General features: G+C 45.3%; 1 protein-coding gene across 2 annotated transcripts in view; it reads right to left on the bottom strand.

Moving 5' to 3' along the window:
• Tgfa (transforming growth factor, alpha) overlaps positions 1–20349 on the bottom strand; it is a 93334-nt gene that overhangs the window by 47527 nt on the left and 25458 nt on the right. For both annotated transcript variants that reach the window (XM_005385613.2, XM_005385614.2), the window contains exon 2: positions 11273–11326. In XM_005385613.2, the coding sequence (XP_005385670.1) occupies positions 11273–11326 (54 nt within the window). The remainder of the gene's footprint in view (positions 1–11272; positions 11327–20349) is intronic.

The raw sequence follows: 20349 nt of genomic DNA, 5'->3' as shown, positions 1-20349 counted from the left end.
ATCCTGGCATGGGATGGGGTATCAGTCGGGGGATGGGTAGCAGGTGACCAGAGGTATGAGGCTTGGCTGTCAGGCTCAACAGGGAATGGGGAAGAGGATGGCAGAACATGAGCCCTAGGCTAAGGGCTTGGGGCAGGTTGGGGAGAGGAAAATCAAGATAAGGATAGAGGGCTTTTCCTCCTTTACAATAAGGTAAGTGGAGGGCAGGAGACAAGGGGCCATCACTTACTAACTATAAGAGGTAGCAAGTACAAGGACGTAGAAGATGCTACCCTTCCTCTCCTGACTTTGTGGAGGGGAAGAAAATCCCACCATATGTACGTGACCTTGTACTAATCCATTCTGTACAAAGTGCACACCTTCCAGGGTCTCAAGGCTGATATTTGTTCGGTACTGTAGTTAGCAGGTCCTTACACATTCACTGAATCTTTGCTGTCATTGACAGACAAACCGAGATTCAGTCTGTACTGTATTAGAGTCAGGCAGGTCTTCACTCTTTCTCCCTACGCCTGTGGTTTTCAACTCTGCCTGCATATTGGAATCCCTGGGGAGATTTAAAACACTGATGCTTGGACCTCATCCTCACGTCCTGTGAATTAGAATCTCTGGGGTGAAGTTGATTTGAATAATACATCTTATTCTACTGAATATAGTCAAAAAAGTGTCACTTCAATAAATGACCACCATAAACACTTACTCATAGGAAATTAATTTTTAGCATACTAAACTTTCACAATCTGGTACATATTGTATATTACCAGCACATCTCACTATGGACTAATCACATGCCAAATGCTCCATGGCCACATGTGGCTGCCTTATTGGGCCTTGCAGCTCTAGACAAACTGCTGAAGGCATCTAGAGACTTACTCTTTCCAAGCAGGACTCTTATTGGGCCTTGCAGCTCTAGACAAACTGCTGAAGGCATCTAGAGACTTACTCTTTCCAAGCAGGACACACATGCAAGAGGCCCAAGCACCAGGAACTGATGCTTCAGTTAAAATCCTAACATTCACTGGGTGTAGTGATGTACTCCTGTAATCCCAGCACTTGGGCGACTGAGGCAGGAGGATTGCAAGTTTGAGGCCAGCCTGGTCTACACAGCGAGTTCAAAACCAGCCTGGACTATGTAGCAAGGCCTTGTCTAAATAAAAACAAAAATAAACAACAAAAACCTCAAACCAATGACAAAAATACCTGAGCATCTTCCCCAGACCAATAAAAATACACTGATATCTTAAAATATTGGTACTGTCCTCAGGCACAGGACAGCCTGCACCTAGCCCCTCCTAACATTAATTTGCTCATAACTGCAGAGACAGTCATTTAATTCAGGTAACGGTTTACAGTTCTACTCAGGTCTGCCACTTAAAAGATGCTGAGGGCCAGGACTGTCCCTCACGCCTCTCTGATGCACAGCATGGCCCTCCGCAGTAAGCCTCCCATTTGATTTTAAAAATACTTTTAAGAAAAAAGTCAAATTGGGCCAAAAAGCCCTTCAGTATAATAATATCTTTTCCCTCTAAGGTACAAAAGTACTTTCTTTTTCTTTTTTGAAAAGATATAATTGTCCCCTGGATGGTTAAGAATTCAATCCCAGTAGCTCTAGCTCCTCAATTAGGTATACTCTCTCCATTTAGTGAGCTAATTGTTTTTCTTTCTTCCTCTCTACCTTGCACTCCCACCTTGAGTCTTACAGCATTAGCAGGGAAAGGGAAATAAGGTTGAAGTTTCCCACAGAAATCGCTATAAATAGTCTCTGCCACGATCCTCAACCTCTCCTCGAGCCTTCACACAAGTGAGAGAGACCTGTCTGTATTTCACATGGCAGTGGGGAGGGCTTGAGAATGTGACTTGCTCAACCAAGCAGTCCTGCTGTTTTTCATCTCAGAGCACAGGTGACACATGCGCAGCACCTCTGTTGGAAGCAGAAGCGCCCACTTCTGTCTTCTTCTTCTGCCTCCTGTGCCTGGCTTCTCTGCCTGCAGCCTTCCTGCCCAGCATCGGGGGCTTGTCTTCCATCTTTCCACGTTCCTCCTGAATCTTGTTGCTCAGAGTAGGACCCAACACCCCGCATCGACCAAAACTTCTACCAGTGGGGCAGACTGCGGCTCTTCTTTGTTGAGTACTCTAATTCTAATAATAAAGCTCAAGTTTGGCCTCTACCAGAATAGCACATTCTCTACACCACTTGCCAACAGGCAGAGTGAGGCTGCCTTTGATCCCTCTTTAGTGTCAAGGGGATGTTCCTTAGCCTTGACTTCTGTGATTTATTGGGTCAAAGTCTTTTATGACTTGAAACTCTAATGTCATCCCTATCAATTGGGTCGGGCCATCTTGGTTTTTCACATACCATCTCTTGCATGCATGCTATTGCTTCCTCATTCTTTATTTCCATAAATCTAAATCAAAAGATTTATAAACAAATACTTACATAGGATTTACTACATAACTGGCCCTCTAAGCTCTTGACATTTAATTCTCACAACACTATGAAGTAGGTTCTGCTAGCTCCACTTTACAGATGGGAAAACTGAGGAGCACAGTTGTTAAGTAACTTGCCAAAGGTCACAGTCCCCAAGGGGTGCAGTTAAAATTTGAACCCATGTTGTCCAGTTTCTGACTCTACCACCCTGAGAGAGGTTTAAATACTTATGATTTTCATGTTTGGGCAGGTTTTCATCAAGCCAAGGTTAAACAATGAAAAAGATGAAATCCCCTCACCTGCTAATGAGAAGTGGGAATGCAGCGAAACACAAGCTCTGACCTAGAAACCACCTCCACTGCACGTCCACGTGAGGATCTGGCAGATGGGGACACCTCGCACATTATAGCTAAAGAGGGAGGGCTATGCCTGGCCCCTGCTCACTTTGTGATCTGGAGTCCTGTAAGTTTGCCCCCCACGTTACAGTCAGGAGACTGTTAGATCTAACCACCTATCCGCAGTTAGATTTGTGTAAAAACACTTAGAGGGGGAAGAGTCCTGATGCCTCAGGATAGGAACTGAGTTTTTGTTGAGTGAAAGGATAAACATATAAGCACGATTTCATCATTTTGTGACAAAAAATGGAATTTTAAAAGAGCTTATAGATACGCACGCATACACAGATGCATACATGCACATTTAATTACATATATGTGTGCACTTTGCTTTAATATATATATCTAATTTTTAATGAAATAGAAAATTAAAAACCCATGAAAATTATTTCCATCTGTCTTGGAGAAGGGATAGAAAAGGAGTCACACAATTATTTAATGTAAAATGTTTGTAAGTCTGCCCTTAAATACAGTCTGTGTTCTGCATAATACGCTGTCTCTGTCTGTGCATTTTTAAAGCACAGTGGTGAAAGACTTAGAACTCTGCAGCCAGTTACCTGGGCTTGAGTCCCATCTCTGCCACTTCCTAATTATGAGACCTTGGGTAAGTTCCTTAACTTCTCTGGGCCTCAGTTTTATCAATAGTAAAAGGGACTAATAGCAGTATGTACCTTCTTGAGTAGCTGTAGGAGTTAAAATTACTACATGAAGACCAGCCTCCAGCACATAGTAAGTGCTCTATACATATTAGTTCATAGTATATGAATTCTATTGTGATAAAACACAAGTTCATTTTAAGGGTAGCAAATCTGGCCATTATGTGTATGAATGAACTTACTACCAGGTAATACTAAAGACACCACTACTATCTGTGGGGCTGGGCACAGTTTTTTGCTATGAAGGAGTCTATTCTGAACAAAGTTGGGAAGTACTGGCCAAGGGTTAAATTGGTAAGTTACTCACAGTGACGTCAACCAAGTTATCGTTTAGCCAGGTTTGTACTCAGGGTTCTAGCCAGTAACCATGCCGGTTTTCTTTAATAGGATATCAGCTGGGAAGAGTACTAGAAACAGATTTTTATGGAAGATGCCAAAATTTTATCGAGGCATGCCACAGCTTGTCATAGAGTATCAGCGAGATTTGTATGTGGCAGATTTCATAGCAAAATCTGAATTTTCCACTTTTAAAGGGTTGCCTTTTTTTTTTTTTAAACTTACTTACTTATTTGTTTGTTTGTTTGAGACAGGGTCTCCATTTGTAGTTCAGGCTGGCTTTGAACTCACAATGTAGCTCAGGTTGGCCTCAAACTTGCAAACATCCTCCTGCCTCAGCCTCCCAAGCACTGAGATTACAGGTGTGTGCCACCATGCCCAGCTTGAATCTTCCATTTTTGAGAGGACCTACTGTGCAAGGAAGGGAAAGATGTTCATCAAATTCTAAGCTACCTAAAGTTGGGATGAGAAAAGGCAGATTAAAAAGGGATTTTTCACAACTACTAAGTGATAAATAGGAAGGAAAAGATGCTTCTGAGCTCCGGGACACATGGTACCTGTGTGCAGGTAGAACTGAGGCTCTCCATTCTATCTCATCTTACCTCCTTTCTGTGTTCGTGTAGTCAAGAGACATTACAGTCAATGCAAGCTGGTTATAAAATGGCCAGATGTTTCAAACCATCTGCCGCTATACATTCTGATCAGGGAACTGGGCCGTGAATTTTTAAGACAGGACACCAGTGAGGGAGATCCAGGATGAATCCACGCACCAACAGTTGCAGAGCCTGTTCAGGGGGCATCTCAGCCCTGCAGAGCTGGAATAGCCAGAGTCTCTATTACCACCCAGGCAGATGCTCCAGAATGACCCCAAACTCAGAAGTTGGGGCTCCCGAAAACAAAGCAACACCACTCCCCAAAGCCTCTGTGCTCTTCACATCATCTCAGCAAGGCCAGCAAGAAAGATGCTAGAGGTGAGGGCCAAGCTCCAAGGTGCTGAATTTCTTTCTACCAAGCTCTTGACCAAGTGCTAGAAAGTCAGTCCTGAAACATCCCATGATCCAGCTGAGAAGAGCTCCAGGAATGAGGAAGAAAGTGTCACCTGAGTGTGACAGCACCTCAGCCTACCAGGACATATACTGCTCAGCCTTTTTTTCCTGACCTGTAGCAAAATGTGGTCAGGGCTAGAAATGCAGATTCCTGGGCCCCCTCAGCATGTGGCCCAGAAAACTGCTTTTTAACAGTCAGCAGGATGACTGTCATGCACAGTGCACTGCTAGAACCGCTGTCTTAGGGTTCAGCTCCAATTAATAAAAATGTCATAAAGATCCAGTCTTGCTTCACAACGTGTGCATCACTGGTGACAATAAGAAGCGTAGCAATGGCAGGAGCAGCAGCAAACACACTAGTTCTAGAACGTTCACATCTAAGAAACTGACTTTAGTGCTAGGAGCCGGGAGAGGCCTAACTTCTCTGTTAAAACCCAGTGGTTACCAAGTAACCAGGCTGCACTGACTGTAGTGTCTCTTGACTACACGAACATAGAAGAGGGGTAGGGTGCCGTAGAGTGGGGAGCCTCAGTTCTACCTGCACACAGGTACCATGTATCCTGGAGCTCAGGAGCATCTTCTCCTTCCCACTTACCATTTAGTAGTTGGGAGAAATTCCTTTTCATCAGTCTTTTCTCGCTTATAATGGGGTTATTTCTCAATAAATTATAAACAGAAGACACTGAAAACTGAAAATATATTTAATACACTAGTTCCCTGGACACCGTAGCTTAGCCTAACCTGCCATAAACATGTTACATTAGCCTACACCTGAGCAAAGTCATCTCACACAACTCCTGCTATATAAAAAAGTGCTGAAAGTCTCATGATAGATTAACTGCTGAAAGTGAAAAACAGGGTGGTATATGAATGTACTTTCACATCATCACAAAGTTAGAAAATTGTGACCTGAACCATCCTAAATTGGCAATCATCTCTTTAAAATTTCTGCAAAGGTGGGTCAAGATTTAGGAGCCACAGAGCCACCTCTAGAGATCAGATGAGCATCCCCAGAAGTGTAAAGGAAACTATCAACTGTGGGGGCCAATCTAGCTAGACAATGAGGCTCTGGCATGCTGCTGGGCTGGGGAATGAGGCCTGGGTGTCAAGCTGCAGAGAACAGAGTAGCCCTCACGTGAGGCCAGCATGGCAGGTCCCCTGCTTGCAACACAGGCAGGAGCCTCGTGCCAGCAGCAGTTGCTGGGCAGTAAGGCCCAGGCAGCCTGCACCCAGCATCTGCCAGGCTGCAGACCTGCAGGGCAGCAAAGTAGCCACTATTTTTACTTTCTCTTAAGACACCATGGGAAAACAGGAAAGTACAAAAAACATGAAAATGACCCATATTCTTATTAGCTAGAGATGACTAAAGTTAACCATACCTACCTTTCATTTTTGTACCTGTTATGCATATACATATGAATCTGTTATCACTCAGCTTTATATACTTTTTCTATGTGTACATCATGTGCATATGCCCCCCCAAACATCCTTTATCAACATTAAAGGGCTGTCTAGTATTCCCTTTGTCTACCTACTCAAAACTAATTCCCTCTTGCTGACATTTAAGTAGATTCCTCTTCACTGTAATGGATAACAACCTAACACCTCTTATTATTTAAAAAAATAGATCCCCAAAAGTGCAATTGTTGGGTAATAGGACACACACAATGCTAAAGTTCTTGCTTACTAATACCAAGCAATTAAGCTCCCCATTAATGCTGAGCTATTTTTTTCAGAAAGGCTATGCCAATAACCACACCCATGAGCAAAATATGTAGCCATCTCACACTGTACACACTCACGTTCAGGATTGCCATTCAAAAATGCCAACTTCATATACTAAAATATATTATGTCTGTCTTTCCTAGGGAACTATAAGGTCCTTGAGAATAACCCATTGTTTGGACAAGGGCCTGACACATAGTAAATGCTCACTTAATATTTGTTGGCTGCATGATGATTGCAAAGGGTCAGTTTGGACTGGGGCTGCTGATCTTTGCCTCTTCCAGGTCTAATGAGAAAATCTGTCATGTCCAAGGCCTCTGGTTCCTCACCTCCCTGCACCCTTCTCCTCCTGTCCCTGCCACAGCTTCTGAAGCTTGGTCAAGGATGACAAACCAACCAGGTTATTTTCCTTAAGACTGAGCTAAGAGACACAGAAATGGAATGTGTTGGTATTAAAATGATCTTCTTGGAAGATCATTTTACAGAGTGGCTGCAAACCACAGCAGCTGAGGTCCCCACAGTCACCCTGGCTCCTGTACTCCTCAGGCTGGGTGCTCCGTCTGCCTGGGAGTCTTGGAGGGCTGACTCCTTTCAAGCAGCTCCCTTTTACCGAGGTGGCTGTGTGCTCCTGTTCTGTTCTTGGAACACAGATGCCTGGTAGAGATGTTCCTTTTGTCATCTTCTCAGGTAACAGTCACAGCTCGTAAGAGGGACCAATCAGATGGAAAACCAGCACAGAAAAAACTGAGCAAGATGCAATTTAACAAGGAGCATAAACATATACAGTTTGGAACTTAGATTAAAAATAAGAAGTCTGAATATGGAACGAGTGCTGTTTTTGTCAAAGAAATCTATCATGGTAAATGTCAGTTTTGTCTGCATTTATGATTTTACCCTTAAGATGTTAAAGTCATCAACATTTTCTGCCTAACTGAATGTTCTCTGATGGCAGGGCTCGTATTTAATTCTCCCGTGTCTCTCCAGAGCCAAGCACAATGCCTGGTCCGAGGCAGTACTTCACGAATGAGTGCAAAATAAAGGTTGAAAACTAAAACATAAAAGAGTAGCAAGGCTTCTATAGGCCTGCAGTTTTCAAAATCCCCAAGTTTTGCCTTGCTTCTTTCAAAGATGGTATTGAAGGATTGATACTCTCTTCACTGAGTTCTACTTAATCCAAGATTTGATTCACCTAATCCCATACTCCTCATTCCTTCGCTAAAATGTCCAGATCAATGCCCTCAGCATGCAAACGGTCAGTTAGCTGGTACTGTAGTTTACCAGGTACTTCTGTTCATACCAGCTAGGTTGTATATTTACCAAGAGATCATCTGTGTTTGTTCCCAAACCTGTTTATGTCAGTTGTATTCATTCTTGTACTTATGTAATCTAATTACTTATTACGTAAATTAATGAAATATCTGTGCATAAGGAAAGAGCTTCTGTTCCTATAAGTTGAGTGTTTTGGAAAGACTTGATGAAGATGACAACATTAAAATAACTACTGTCAAATCAGGGAGGACAAGACAACTATAAATGACTACAGTTGTGTGTGGGGAACATACAGGTCTGAGAGGTTTATGTAACTTATGAGAGATTTTACGTAACTATATACTGTGAGTATATAAATTCTTACAAAGAGGTTGAATCTAGAAATTATGGAGGATCCAATATGGGTGCCATTCATGCAAGTAAAATGATGCAGAATTATAATATATGTATCTATTAATAACTTAAACAGGAATGTCATGAAATAGTACCTGTGCTTCTTCTATGTAATGCACTCTGAAGATTGATCTCTATTCTAAGCAATTCAATTTTTTTTAATGTTGATCATGCCCCACTAATGTGATCTGCTAACTCATTTTGAAAAGATATTGTCTTAATCCCACGCCTTCATTTTGTTAATGAGGAACAGATTTGGGAAGATTTAAGGGCCCTATGAAGATCTCTCAGCCAGTGAGTCAGAATTACAGTCTTCCTTTCCATAATCTGTGTTCTGCCTCTGTTATACCCTGAGCAGCCCTTGCTCAAAAAGCAACCGACCCAGCACAAGTTCCTTTGTGAAAAGTATAAGGTGGAATGAGGAAGTAGATGACAAGGATACACCTGCAGAGGCAAGGAAGAACCTCTCATTCTGTCCCCATGCTCCTCCACGCAGTTCGAAGGCAAGTACACACAGGTGTATGCGGTTTATCCCAAACTAAGACATACCAAGTCTCTTGTGCTATAGACATATTTGGAGCAGGTGAACCACGTACCTGGGCTGAACACGTGAGCTTTCTAATTTTAGAGTGACTGCAGTTCCACATGGGGAAGCTCTAGATGATCAATTGGGAAGGAGTTTGCAGTTCCGCAAAGCTTTTGTAAAGATGAGATGAGCGAGAAGCGGATTCCTTGCTTTTTGGCTGACCCATGTTCTACATGTTTCACAAACAAGTAAAAGCCTCAAAAAACTTTCCTATGGTCTGACCTGCCCTCTGTCTGTGCATCCCAGCCCAAACTTACCACCTCAACATATTTAAGCACAAGGTTCCCACTGAGATCTTCCTACCATCTCCTCAACAAGCTAATGATACTAACATTCCTCATGAATAACCCCATTGAATCATCCTTGTTCGTTCGTCACTCTGAAAAGTCTCCAGATACTAAAGGAAGCAAGCCCTCAAAGCACCCTGATTCTAGGTGGACATCATTAGACACAGGCAAGAGGCAGGGGTAGAAGTTCAGAAGTCTAAAGAGCTACCCCAAGCCTGCAGGTCATGCCAGACAGATAGGAGAGGAAGGTCTACAGCCTGGCTCGCAGGCACCTGACCAAAGCCCTCACCACACCCTTTTGGTCATTACGGTGAGACTCATGAAAATATGAGAACCAGATGGGCAGCCTGAGAACTGTGCAACATTTCTGAGGGTTAAGCAAGCAGCCACCCAGCAACTTAGCTAGGGTGCATTCTGTCCCTTTTAAGGGGTATTAAAAAGTCCCTTCTGAAGCTAGGTCATAACTCCTTCCTTGGGAGGGTGTGACAGACGTTCTAAACTGTGGATGCCGCCACCTTCTGCCTGCCTCCAGCTAGTATTTCTGTGTTTTACAAACTGACAACCAACCAGATAAAAATGTTCCATCCCAAGCTTCAGACTACTGATTTCACTCTGGTAGCAGTTATTTTCTAAATCACACATTAAGTAGTTAGGCAAGGTTGTGCCTATCATTACGATATTTGGGTTCTCGTGTTATCTATCCATCTGTGAGATGGGCTTCTGAAGGGCAAGGAAGAGAAGACCTTGATTCTAGCACTTAAAGTCTTAGACTCTACGTATGAAATAGCATCTCATTCCAAGAGAATAAAATACAGTCATTACTTGGTATCCCTGTGGGACTGGTTTTAGGATCCTCCCCCTTTCATGTCCAGCCCCAAAACATGGCATGGAGGAAGAGGTGTTTTTTTCTGGGTCATTGTGGATCACCAAGTGGCTTGGGTACCTTTAAGGTTCAAATGCATCAAGGATAACAGAGTCAATGGAGAACGTTGGGGCTACAGTAGCAGTTGTACCAAACAGGGTAGAAGTCATACTGGTATCACCTCTGCTGACTTCGGAGGGAAAGGTAGGGAAGAGTGAAGAGCAGAGTACCAGGGAAACTATGTTGTTGGTGAGAGAATTTATGAACACATGGAAACCTTCCCATTTCTGCAGGGACTTCCCTGAAATTACTAGGGAGAAATAGCAGTAGCAGATGGGAACAGAAGCCAGTGAAACACACTTCATATCAACAAGGGAGTAGCAAGTGTCCTACTCACACATGTGAGGATAAATCAACACAGTCCACCTAGAAAGCTATTGGGCAGTGTGTGCAAAGATTATAAATGCATTTATTCCTACCCTTGGAGATATATATATATATATATATATCTCCTGAGAAAGAGTCCAAAAGAGGAAAAATTTCCAGGCAGCAAGAGGTGGCATCAGAACTTAAGAAACTGGCGACACCATAAATATCCCTTGGGGAATGCTTATTTAAATCCCACATGCCCATTTTAACAGAACACTGTGACAGTTTAAAAGGACTGATTTCAGGATTTCCCAGTAACATAGAAAAATGCACAACATCAAGTTTAAAACAGTTTCTTCCCCAGGACTAATCATATTAAAACATTAATGCACATGATCAAAGGCAACGCACTAGGTGCCAATGTAACCGTGGTCACTTCCTGCAGCGTGGGGACGCTGAGGGGCTTGCTACCTGCATTTCCCCTGCTCTCCACACTGCTGATCTAGGATGTTCTTAAATAAAAAAGGAAACTATTATCACAAATATCCAAACACGAACCACAACATCACTAAGCAGAGATCACCAGGCAGAGGCAGAGAAGGGGATTCAGAAATCTGATCATTCTGTAAGCAGGAAAAGTGTGGATGTTCTGAGCTCTCGGGTCCTGCAAGCCCTGTTCTGCAGCACACCTGCGATGCTAGCTGGGAGTGAACCTGCTCTCAGGCCCACAGTTAAGAGCTCTCCATGAGCTCCCATCTGCCTATGAAGAGAGAATGGAGAGGACAGCACTCCCTCTCAGGGACAAGCAGGTGCGTGCGGCAGGAGGCCCAGGGAGGAAGCTCTTCAGGAGAGAGCTCAGACCCCGCAGTAGCCAGGATCCATATACCACTGCTCACTCCCACCCCCAGGGGGGCTGTACTCACCACTCAGGGGGGACGTGCTGTTTTCCAGAGCTTGGCACACAGCCAACACGATACCTGTAGGGAGAAGCAGAGAGAAAAGATAAGCATCTACTCAGCAAATGGCGTCCTCAGAGGATTGGAGGGCAAGCCCTCTGAAAGGCAAAGACTTAGTGGTTTTACAAAGTGGCCAAAAGACAGGCCTGGTCACCTCATTTGTGGGGCTCAAAGCAAAATAACAACATGGGCCTCCTTGTTTGCAGGAAGAAAATGCTCATAGAAGACACTAAAATATCAGTGGTTTCCTTCCTGCCAGTCTCTCTCTCCACCTGTCATGGTGTTTTATAGTTTTAAAAATCTGTTTTTATAGTAGTAAAACATGCATAACATATTTACCATTTTAACCACTTTTCCGTGTACACTGTACGGACATTGAGTTCCTTCACACTTTGGTGCTCGTCAAGGTGATTTTGTTTGCTGAGTATGTCACTACTCTCCTTACAGGAGAGCAGGGTGAGTGCAGCCCCTCCTGGGAACACAGGACCCCAGTGACAAAGTGAGCAAGGGACCCACTAGCTGCTGGCTTTTTCACTCTGACAGCAGTGGTCTGAGGTGCTATAACCCAGCTGGGGTGGGGAAGTCCACTCAGGCGTCTCTTCTTTCCAGGGACTGGCTGCCCCAAGCCAAGGTGGATGGGTGACCTCTAAGAGGACCGTACTTTCCATGCCAGGATGTGGTAGGTACCTGAATCAGGGGAAGTGGGGAGGCCTGCCCTTCTCTAACTGTCTACTGATATGCTATGGAGTTGCCTGCCTAGGATGGTGACAGCTGTCACCGTGTACTAACCCGGGATGCCAAAGGTACACGTACCTAATCCCAACATTTTTAGTGTCCAGGCTCCACCAGAGGCAGAGTGTGGCAGGGACAATGACCACCGGATGAGACGGGAGATTGTGGTAGGCAGCACCCTGGGAACCAAGGCTCTAAGCCTCTAGGGCACGTTCTATTGTCTTATTGGACTTATAAGACACAGATCCTAAGATAAAACCATAAGAATTTTAAGACTACAACTACAGAGTATTACATCTCAAGCTCAGGGCCATTACAAGTGTGACCTCTGGGCCTTTGTGTGACCCTCAAAACCGCTCTGGCCAACAGATGACCTTCTGTGCCCTCATGATATAGTACTAGAAGTTTTGGGAAGCAGAGCAGCAAAATTCCAGCAAAGAAGGAAACTCTCCTGAGTTTTGCAATCAGCACAAATTAACTTCTCAAAAGTGAAATGCAGGGAAATGGCCCAGTGACCGGCCATGCAGAGGGGCTGGGCCTCAGGCAGGTTAGTCCCAAAGGCAGATGCATCAAGTCAGCACAGAAAACAAAAGTCTAGCCTGCTACTTCTCATTGTGGGACCCATGCATCCCCTGCCCAGCGGGCTACACAGGGCTGCGGGTCCCTTTTTACTTAGGGTGGGAACACAGGGGTCTTAATTCTCAGAAACAAACACATTTAGAACAGATAGAGCAATCGCACAACTTTGCTTCTGGCCTTTGATATGAGAAACATCATAAGAACTTCTGACTCTTTTTACTGGGGCCTCGCATGGCTTCCGTGATACTCCTACAGAGTTCTGCACAAGATATTTGGGCTGCAGTTGGGGTCAGGGCAAGGAGATTGGGTGATGTACATAAAGTCACTTATATCTTCTCTGTGCCATTTGTGGCCCCACAGATGCTAATTTTGGGAGCAAGCCTCTTAAGACTGCACAGGCACATTTCAGAGGGTGAGTGTAATGCGCACAGCAAGTGTTCAAGTGAGACATTCCTGCTGTGGCCAGGAAAAGTCTCAGTGATCACACAGTTTAAGCTGGGGAGTAGTCACATTCTGACTTTGCTGGCACTGCCACAAACCACTCTGGGCTGAAGTCAGCCAGTGACCTGCAATCATGTCAATGGATGATATGGGAGATGCTTTACATACCTCTAAGGGTGAGCATGACTGGCCTGCTATGCACTGCGCCTGAACTAATGAATGATCTTCACGCCTCCTTCCCTCCCCATATCCCATCAGTCGAGGTAAACACATCACAGTTCCCAGGCCCCACAACAGCCTCTGGAGCACATACAACACCAGGAAAAGGCGGGCATGAGCTGAGACCCTTCCCCCAGCCTTGGGCAAATTGCTTTGTCCCTTGCGTTCCTCACCTATAAGCTACACGCTGCCAAGCTCACACAGGTGTTTCAGGAATTAGTGTCCGCAAACCACTGTGTTCTGCAGATGAAAGGTGCTGCATTTTTAGTCATAATTTGAGTAGCACAAAAGAATAATTCCTTTCCATACCCTCACAGTCCCATGGAAAAGAGCTTCTTGACGCTGGCCTTGCTTTGCAATCCTGGTTTGTGACCAACCTTGGCTGAGGGGGCCAGGTAATGGGAGGTGAGGCCTCTGCTTGCTCTTTACCACTGAGTGAGCTCCCTACCGGGGCCCTGGACCAGGACGATGGGGCTCAGAAGGGGTGGAAGGTCTCCTCTACTCTCTGGTGGGCGGGTACCACTGATTGGGTACCTATAGGCTCAGGCCTAGCACTAGGGTTTTGCATATGTTACCTTACTTTGTCCTCATAGCAACACAGGCACCTCCCTGCCTTCCAGTCCAGCTGGTGGGAATACTCGGTTGTGTAGATGAGAAAACTGAGATTTAGAGAGACTAAGAAATTTGTCCATTCTCCTACAGGCAAACTCAGACTCAAGCCTGTACAATCGCTGTGCCTAGAAGAGTGTTTCAGTGTTTAATCCTCCACCATACCCCATCAGGAAGCAGTGGCAGTTAGGATCCCCTAGAGGGAAACAGGAAAGAACGCAAGAGTCCAGCTCCAGGCCAGCTGCCGAATGCAGTGGCTCAGGGAGAGACACAGCTCAGGCACAGGCTTGGTGGCGGGAGCCACAGGTTCCTCTCATCTGAGTTTCAGAGCTGTTCTGCACGGGCCCGCGAGGTGGGAAGGCAGGCTCCAGGGCCACTCAGCCCAAGAGTCACCCTCCGGGACAGGAATCCCTTTCAGGCTGTTTCTGCCAACATCCCATTTTGTCAAATAGCTCCAAAATGGGAAATCCCAAGACTGTGAACTTCAAAAGGAAAAAGAAAAGAAGGGGTAGTGTTATGGGGAAAACCACACATAACGGAAGAAAAACCGTATGAAACCTGATCTCCACCCCTAAAACAGACAGGATCCAGGCCTGCCTTTAAGGCAAGACAAGGGTTGCTATGCTTCTAATTTAGCTGTTTGGGGCTCAGACAAAAGACTGCAACAGAAACAATGCAGAAAGAGAGGGCAGCTGGTTCATCTGGGCGTTCACAGAAGTGGAGTCACTTTGAAATTCATCCACGGATGTGCCAGTGGGGATGCTGTTGAGAGCTGCGGGGCACCCCTGTCCCCCGACCAGGGCACTCTCATTCTAGCCTCTTGCTCCTGCATGAAGCAATTCCGGACAAGGACTCAGGCTGTGCCTTCATTGTGGGATATTCTATCCATCATCCATTACTTGACCAACCCTTCTTCTGTGGGCACTCAGTTGCAGGGCCCAGACCTGGCAGTATCACCCTCAGGCCCAGGGCCAGCCTGTGTCTAGCTCTGGCCTCTGTTGCAGCCAGTATTTTGCTCTCAGGCTCCTGCCTATCCCAATGGATGGGTCAGTGGTTCCCTCTAGACCAGTGGTGGCGAACCTATGGCACACGTGCTACACTTCACTGTTTGTTAGCACTGAAAGCTCTAAAAGGTTTGCCATCACTCTCTAGACCATCCAGCTTCACGTCTTATTGTTTGGACCCCTAAGGCAGGCTTCTAGGGTGAAGAGTGACGTTCTGGTGCAGAGAAGATGTGGGGAAGTTGGAGGGAGGTGAAGGAAGCTCTGGGTTCCCAGGGGTGGTGAGGACCCCACTTTGGGTGAAGACTGAGGTGCCGTGGGAGGTGGGAGAGCTGGGCTAGAGGGTAAGGCAGAAGGGAGTGTTCAGGAGGTGCAAGGTTTCCCTTCCCTCCCTACCATGCTTGGGCTCAAGAGGAACAGAGCCAGGAGCCTGGGAAGTAGTGGGTGGTACCTAGAGGATAGGATCTTACAGCCTTGCACAAGGTCTGCAGGGGCACCCAGACAGGCACAAAAACATATACAAATGGGTCACACAGAACCCGGGCCTGGCAGTATAGGTTCATGGCATCTTCCCTTAGAAAATATATAATTGCACTTAAATTTTATCTGAACATAGCAGGATTTTCCCTGCCTACCAAAAATTGCCCAGTTGCACAATTTCATCAATACTCTTAAATCTAAGAGGTTGATAGCTGGGTGAAGATGCCTTGAGGGTGAGAATTAAAAAGAAAGAAAAGGTGTAGATATGAACAGTGTAGATATGGACGAAGAGGGGAGCTGTGGGACAGGGCATCAGAGACCATCCATACATAGCATATTAGGGCACAGGCAGCCATGTGGCATCCCCATTGGAAAGCTGTGCTTTCTCTCCTGGGAAGAGGTACCCGCTCACTGTTACCAGCAACGCCAGTACACAGCAGAGGACATCAGGTGAAGCTGCAGAGGAATCTGTGGAAGAACTGGCCAAACAGGCTTGGGAGAACTCAGGATGATAAAAGAGAGTTTAGAAATATGTGACAGGGGAATGAATCACCTTGGGCAGATGGGCCCATGGGACAGAGGGCTCTTTCTGTCACCATCCCAACCTCACAGATTGGTCCTTGCAATCCAAGCAGAGTCAAACGGAGAGATTAAAGGGCTAGCACGTTTTCTCAGGTGGCAGGTACTAACACACGGAGCAAAGATACCAACGGTGCAGGGTGGGAGCCACTGTTAGTTGGGCACAGTGCCTGCCCAGTCAGTGAGCACATGATGCCCACACTCAAACACAGCCAGCACACAAGCTAACCAGGAGGGATTTTTATGCCTGGGGCAGGGACAGACTGGAGGGAGGAGGGAGACTCCTGAGTTCCCACCTCGTATGTGTGAGTTATGCGATTATTATTGTGACTGATGTCATGATTAATAATAGCAGCTGCAACAATTGTGTGAGCGCTTACTATGTGCTCTGGATCATCTCCCTCAACACTCAGAGTACAAAGTAGGTACTACAGAGTGAGTATCCCTTATCAAAAACGTCCAGGAACGGAAGTGTCTGACATTTCTTTGGATTGCGGAATATTTGCATACACATAATGAGGTATCTCGGGAATGGGACTCACATCTAAACACGAAATGTGTTTATGTTGCATGTGTACCTTACACACACAGTTTCAGTGTGCCTGCACTTTGACTGTACCCTGCCATATGAGCCGTGGTGCAGAATTTTTCACTTGTGGCATCAACAAGTCTCAGATTTTGGAGCATACTGGATCTCAGAACTTTGGATTAGGCATGGCTCAATCTGTATTATGCTCCCATTTTCAAGGAAAGACAGTGGAGGCATAGGGTATTAAGTAACCTACCCAGGGTCACCCAGTTCGTAAGTGACAGACATGGTAGCTCCTGTTACAGGGCTGGCTGGTCCCATTTTGTTAAGTGCACTCCTGTGACGTGCAGCCGAAGAACACAGTGTGGCAGAAAAGACCACCTCCTTCCCTTTTCACCGAGCTATAGCCAGATCCATACAGTAGTCTGGGGAATGCAGTAGGGGGGGGGCCAGAAACTAGGCTCATCTGTAAATGGTGTTACCTTTAACAACTCTTGTCACCTCTTTCAATCTCAGCCCCTTTATCTTTAAATGGCAGAGTTGGGCCAGAAGGTCCGCCATGTCCCTAAATTCCAGGCATCTGTGAAGATACAGCACTGTCTATCTTCCCAAGCTGTCTAGCTGGGGATATACTGGGCTTATTTCAACCTTTTATATAGATGGATCCCCTGTCTTTAATTGGGGATCAGACAAAATGATGATTACTGTGTGCACTGTCTCAATGAGAGTGTGCTTGGTTTATGACAATTTTATCTTCAAATTTAGCACGGCATTCATATCAATTATCAGAAGACAAATGAGATCCTTAACTAGGGTACTTTCCATTTCTATATTTTCAATGCAGTCATAATGTTGCCTTACTAATATATCCCAAGGGTCAATGAGCTTGGGACCCTCAGCTGCCCTTCCTAGTGATCCTTGGGGCCATAAGCAGTGAAGTCTGACTTGATGAGTCTAAGGCAATACTTTGTGACTATGACAGCACAGAAAATAGGCCAACATTATTTGAAAGCTCAGAGGAATTTTCCATGAGGCCCAGGTTCAAATCCTACCTCTGCAACTTGTTAACTGTGAGACTTTGGCTACATGATCTAACCTTGCTGAGGCATGGTGTCCATCTGTAAAATAAGAACAACAGCTCCTCACAAAACTATGGTAAAGGTTAGGTGAAAAGAAATGAAACAGAGTATATGGAGCCTCTAAACCACTGTGAGCACCCACTGTCCAAAGCAGTCGATGGTGCTTCATTCTATAACTTTCAGGAAGTTGATGATGAGGAAGAAGTGGTCCCAGGGCCCCATCCCTGCCTTGCCTCTGGGTCTTAACAATAGGCTGTCAACCAAGGGGCTTTCACTGAGACCCCAGGGTAACTTGGTTGCAGGCCACTGACGTTGCAAGGCGCTGACCTTGAAATTACATTTATTGAGCAGCACCTACGTACTATGAACAAATTTTAAAAAAGAAATAAATCTGAGATCTGTGACTTGCCTTCGAAATGGCCAAGCCACATGGGACAGCATCAGTAGCCACACCGTAAAAGAAAAGTGGAGTTTTCACACTGTGGCACAGGCAAAGTGTGCATTACTGAAGCTACCAGTACTACCCATCAAAGGCACCACACTGACCCTGCATCTCAAACTCCAGCTCCAACCTCATCGCGCTCCCAGGGTCTACACCTCAACTCACAGGTTCAAAAGTAAACTCCCCTCCTCCCACTGCCTCCTGCATTCTGGGCAGGACTGAAGACTGATAACTACCATCAGCCTCATGAGCCCCAGTCTTTTACCCCAGTCCCAGTGAAACCTTCCCACATACTCAGCCTGCACGTGTCCATCTTCCTATCCCCTGCATCCCTACAACCCTGCCCCAAGCCTGGCCTCACCATCTCTCCCTGGGTTAGCACAATAGTTGCCAAACTGGTTCTTCTGCCAATAGCCTCCCCACCCACCCTTTTTTTTTTTAACCTTTGCTCCCGCTGCCAGAGTGAGCTTGCGGGCCATATCACTCTTTCTCGCCAAACTGTTCATGCCCTCCACACTGCTCACAATCCAGTTCAGGGACAGAACCCAGTACAGAGTCCTGGGCAGAGATTTCAAGTGCATAACCTCATCTTAGGTCTTTTTCCCCCTAAACTCTGCCCACTTCCTGCCAGGCACTGGAACTCCCACTGCCTGTTCTCACTGGGCTCCCTGCCTTGGGCTCCTGCCACCCAAGCCTGACCTTGAGGCCGGTGACCTTCATTTAGCTGTCCAGGCTGAGGTTATCTTCATTGTAGAAGGCCAGAAAGAAGTACCCACCCCTTGTAGAAGATTGTTATATAAAATTAAAAAATGAGGGGACACATGAGAAATGTGTAGTATTGAATGGCACATAATAAATATGCAACAAATAGCAACTGTTATTGACAGCTATTAATGTTATGCTGCTCTCAGATGCTTAAGGTATATACTAATTACTCTGATAGGATCATTACACAAGGGGCTGGGGATTTAGCTCAGCGGCACAGTGCCTGCCTGGCAAGCAAAAGGACGTGAGTTCGATTCCCGGTACTGGAAGAAAACCAAAAAAAAAAAAAACAAAACAAAAAAGATCATTATACAATGCATACATATACCAAAATATCACATTATACCACATAAATATGTACAATTATGGATCAATAAAATTATTTTTTAAATGCTAATCTTTCAAGTTGGCACACCCCCTTCTCTACCCACAGGAATCAAACTTGTCTCTCCAAGTCTCACCCAAATATTAGCAATGAGCTGGGTGTGGCGATGCATGCCTATAATCCCAGCACTCTGGGAGGTTCAGGCAGAAAGATCGTAAGTTCTAGCCCAGCCTGGGCAACTTCATGACTCATAGGACTCTCAAAATAGAAAAAGGGCTGGGGATGGAGCTCAGTTCAAAGGCCCTGGGTTCAATCCTCAGTAATACACACACACACACACACACACACACACACACACACATCCTAAAACAAAACAAACAGAAAAAGCCATATTCCTTCTTCTGAGCAGCCTTTATTTTGTTCTGCACTGTGGTTTGGAAGTTTTCTCATCTTTTCTGTCTCTCCCTTTAGTGTGGCCAGGAGCTGCCTCTTGTTCACTATCTTCATACCTGGCACAATGCCCAGCACCTTGTTAGGTTTCCAGTTAGATGAAACTGAATTTCTCTAAGAGGTCACCAGCCTGGGAAAAGGGTTGGAGAGCCGAGTGATAAAAATGTGCACACGAGCACCAGGGAAGCAAGGGAACCCCCAGCATTCATTTCAGCTCTAAGTCTCAGGCCTTCTTCTGACTTTAGTGGAAGTGGGTCACACTTGATCCTGACATTCATTCATTCATTCATGCCTGAGCACCTGCTATGTGGAAGGCACTGTTTCAGGTGCTGGAGAGGAACTAGAAGTACCTTCTCTCACAGTCTATAGAACAGTGATGGTGAAACTTTGAGAGCTCTCAGTGATAATAAATAGCCAGCTGCAGCATGCATGCCATAGGTTTGCTGTCACTGCTATAGAGTATACTGTTCCTATGAAAAATAATCCTAATTTGTTATGTATATATATATATATATATGTATATATACATATATACATATATATATAGGTTCTCACTATGCAGTTCAGGCGGCCTTGAACTCACAGCAAACTTCTTACCTCAGCCTCCAGAGTACTGGAATTACAGGTGTGCACCACCACGCCTGGCTAATCCTTCTAATTCTGGAAGACCATTACATTGAACTAAAAAATAAATGTCTTGGCTCTATTATTATTCAGTTTGGTGGTGAGTTAAAATATGTCTTCTATTTAACCAATGTTAACTAGCTTCATTAGAATGTAGACACTCCAGGGAGGAATGAAGGAAGTGTGGCCC

The sequence above is a fragment of the Chinchilla lanigera genome, unplaced genomic scaffold, assembly GCF_000276665.1.
Source record: "Chinchilla lanigera isolate Chin_1 unplaced genomic scaffold, ChiLan1.0 scaffold00023, whole genome shotgun sequence".
NCBI classification, from domain to species: Eukaryota; Metazoa; Chordata; class Mammalia; order Rodentia; family Chinchillidae; genus Chinchilla; species Chinchilla lanigera.
Note: the sequence above shows the minus strand (reverse complement) of the source record. Positions and strands in the feature narration are given on the sequence as shown.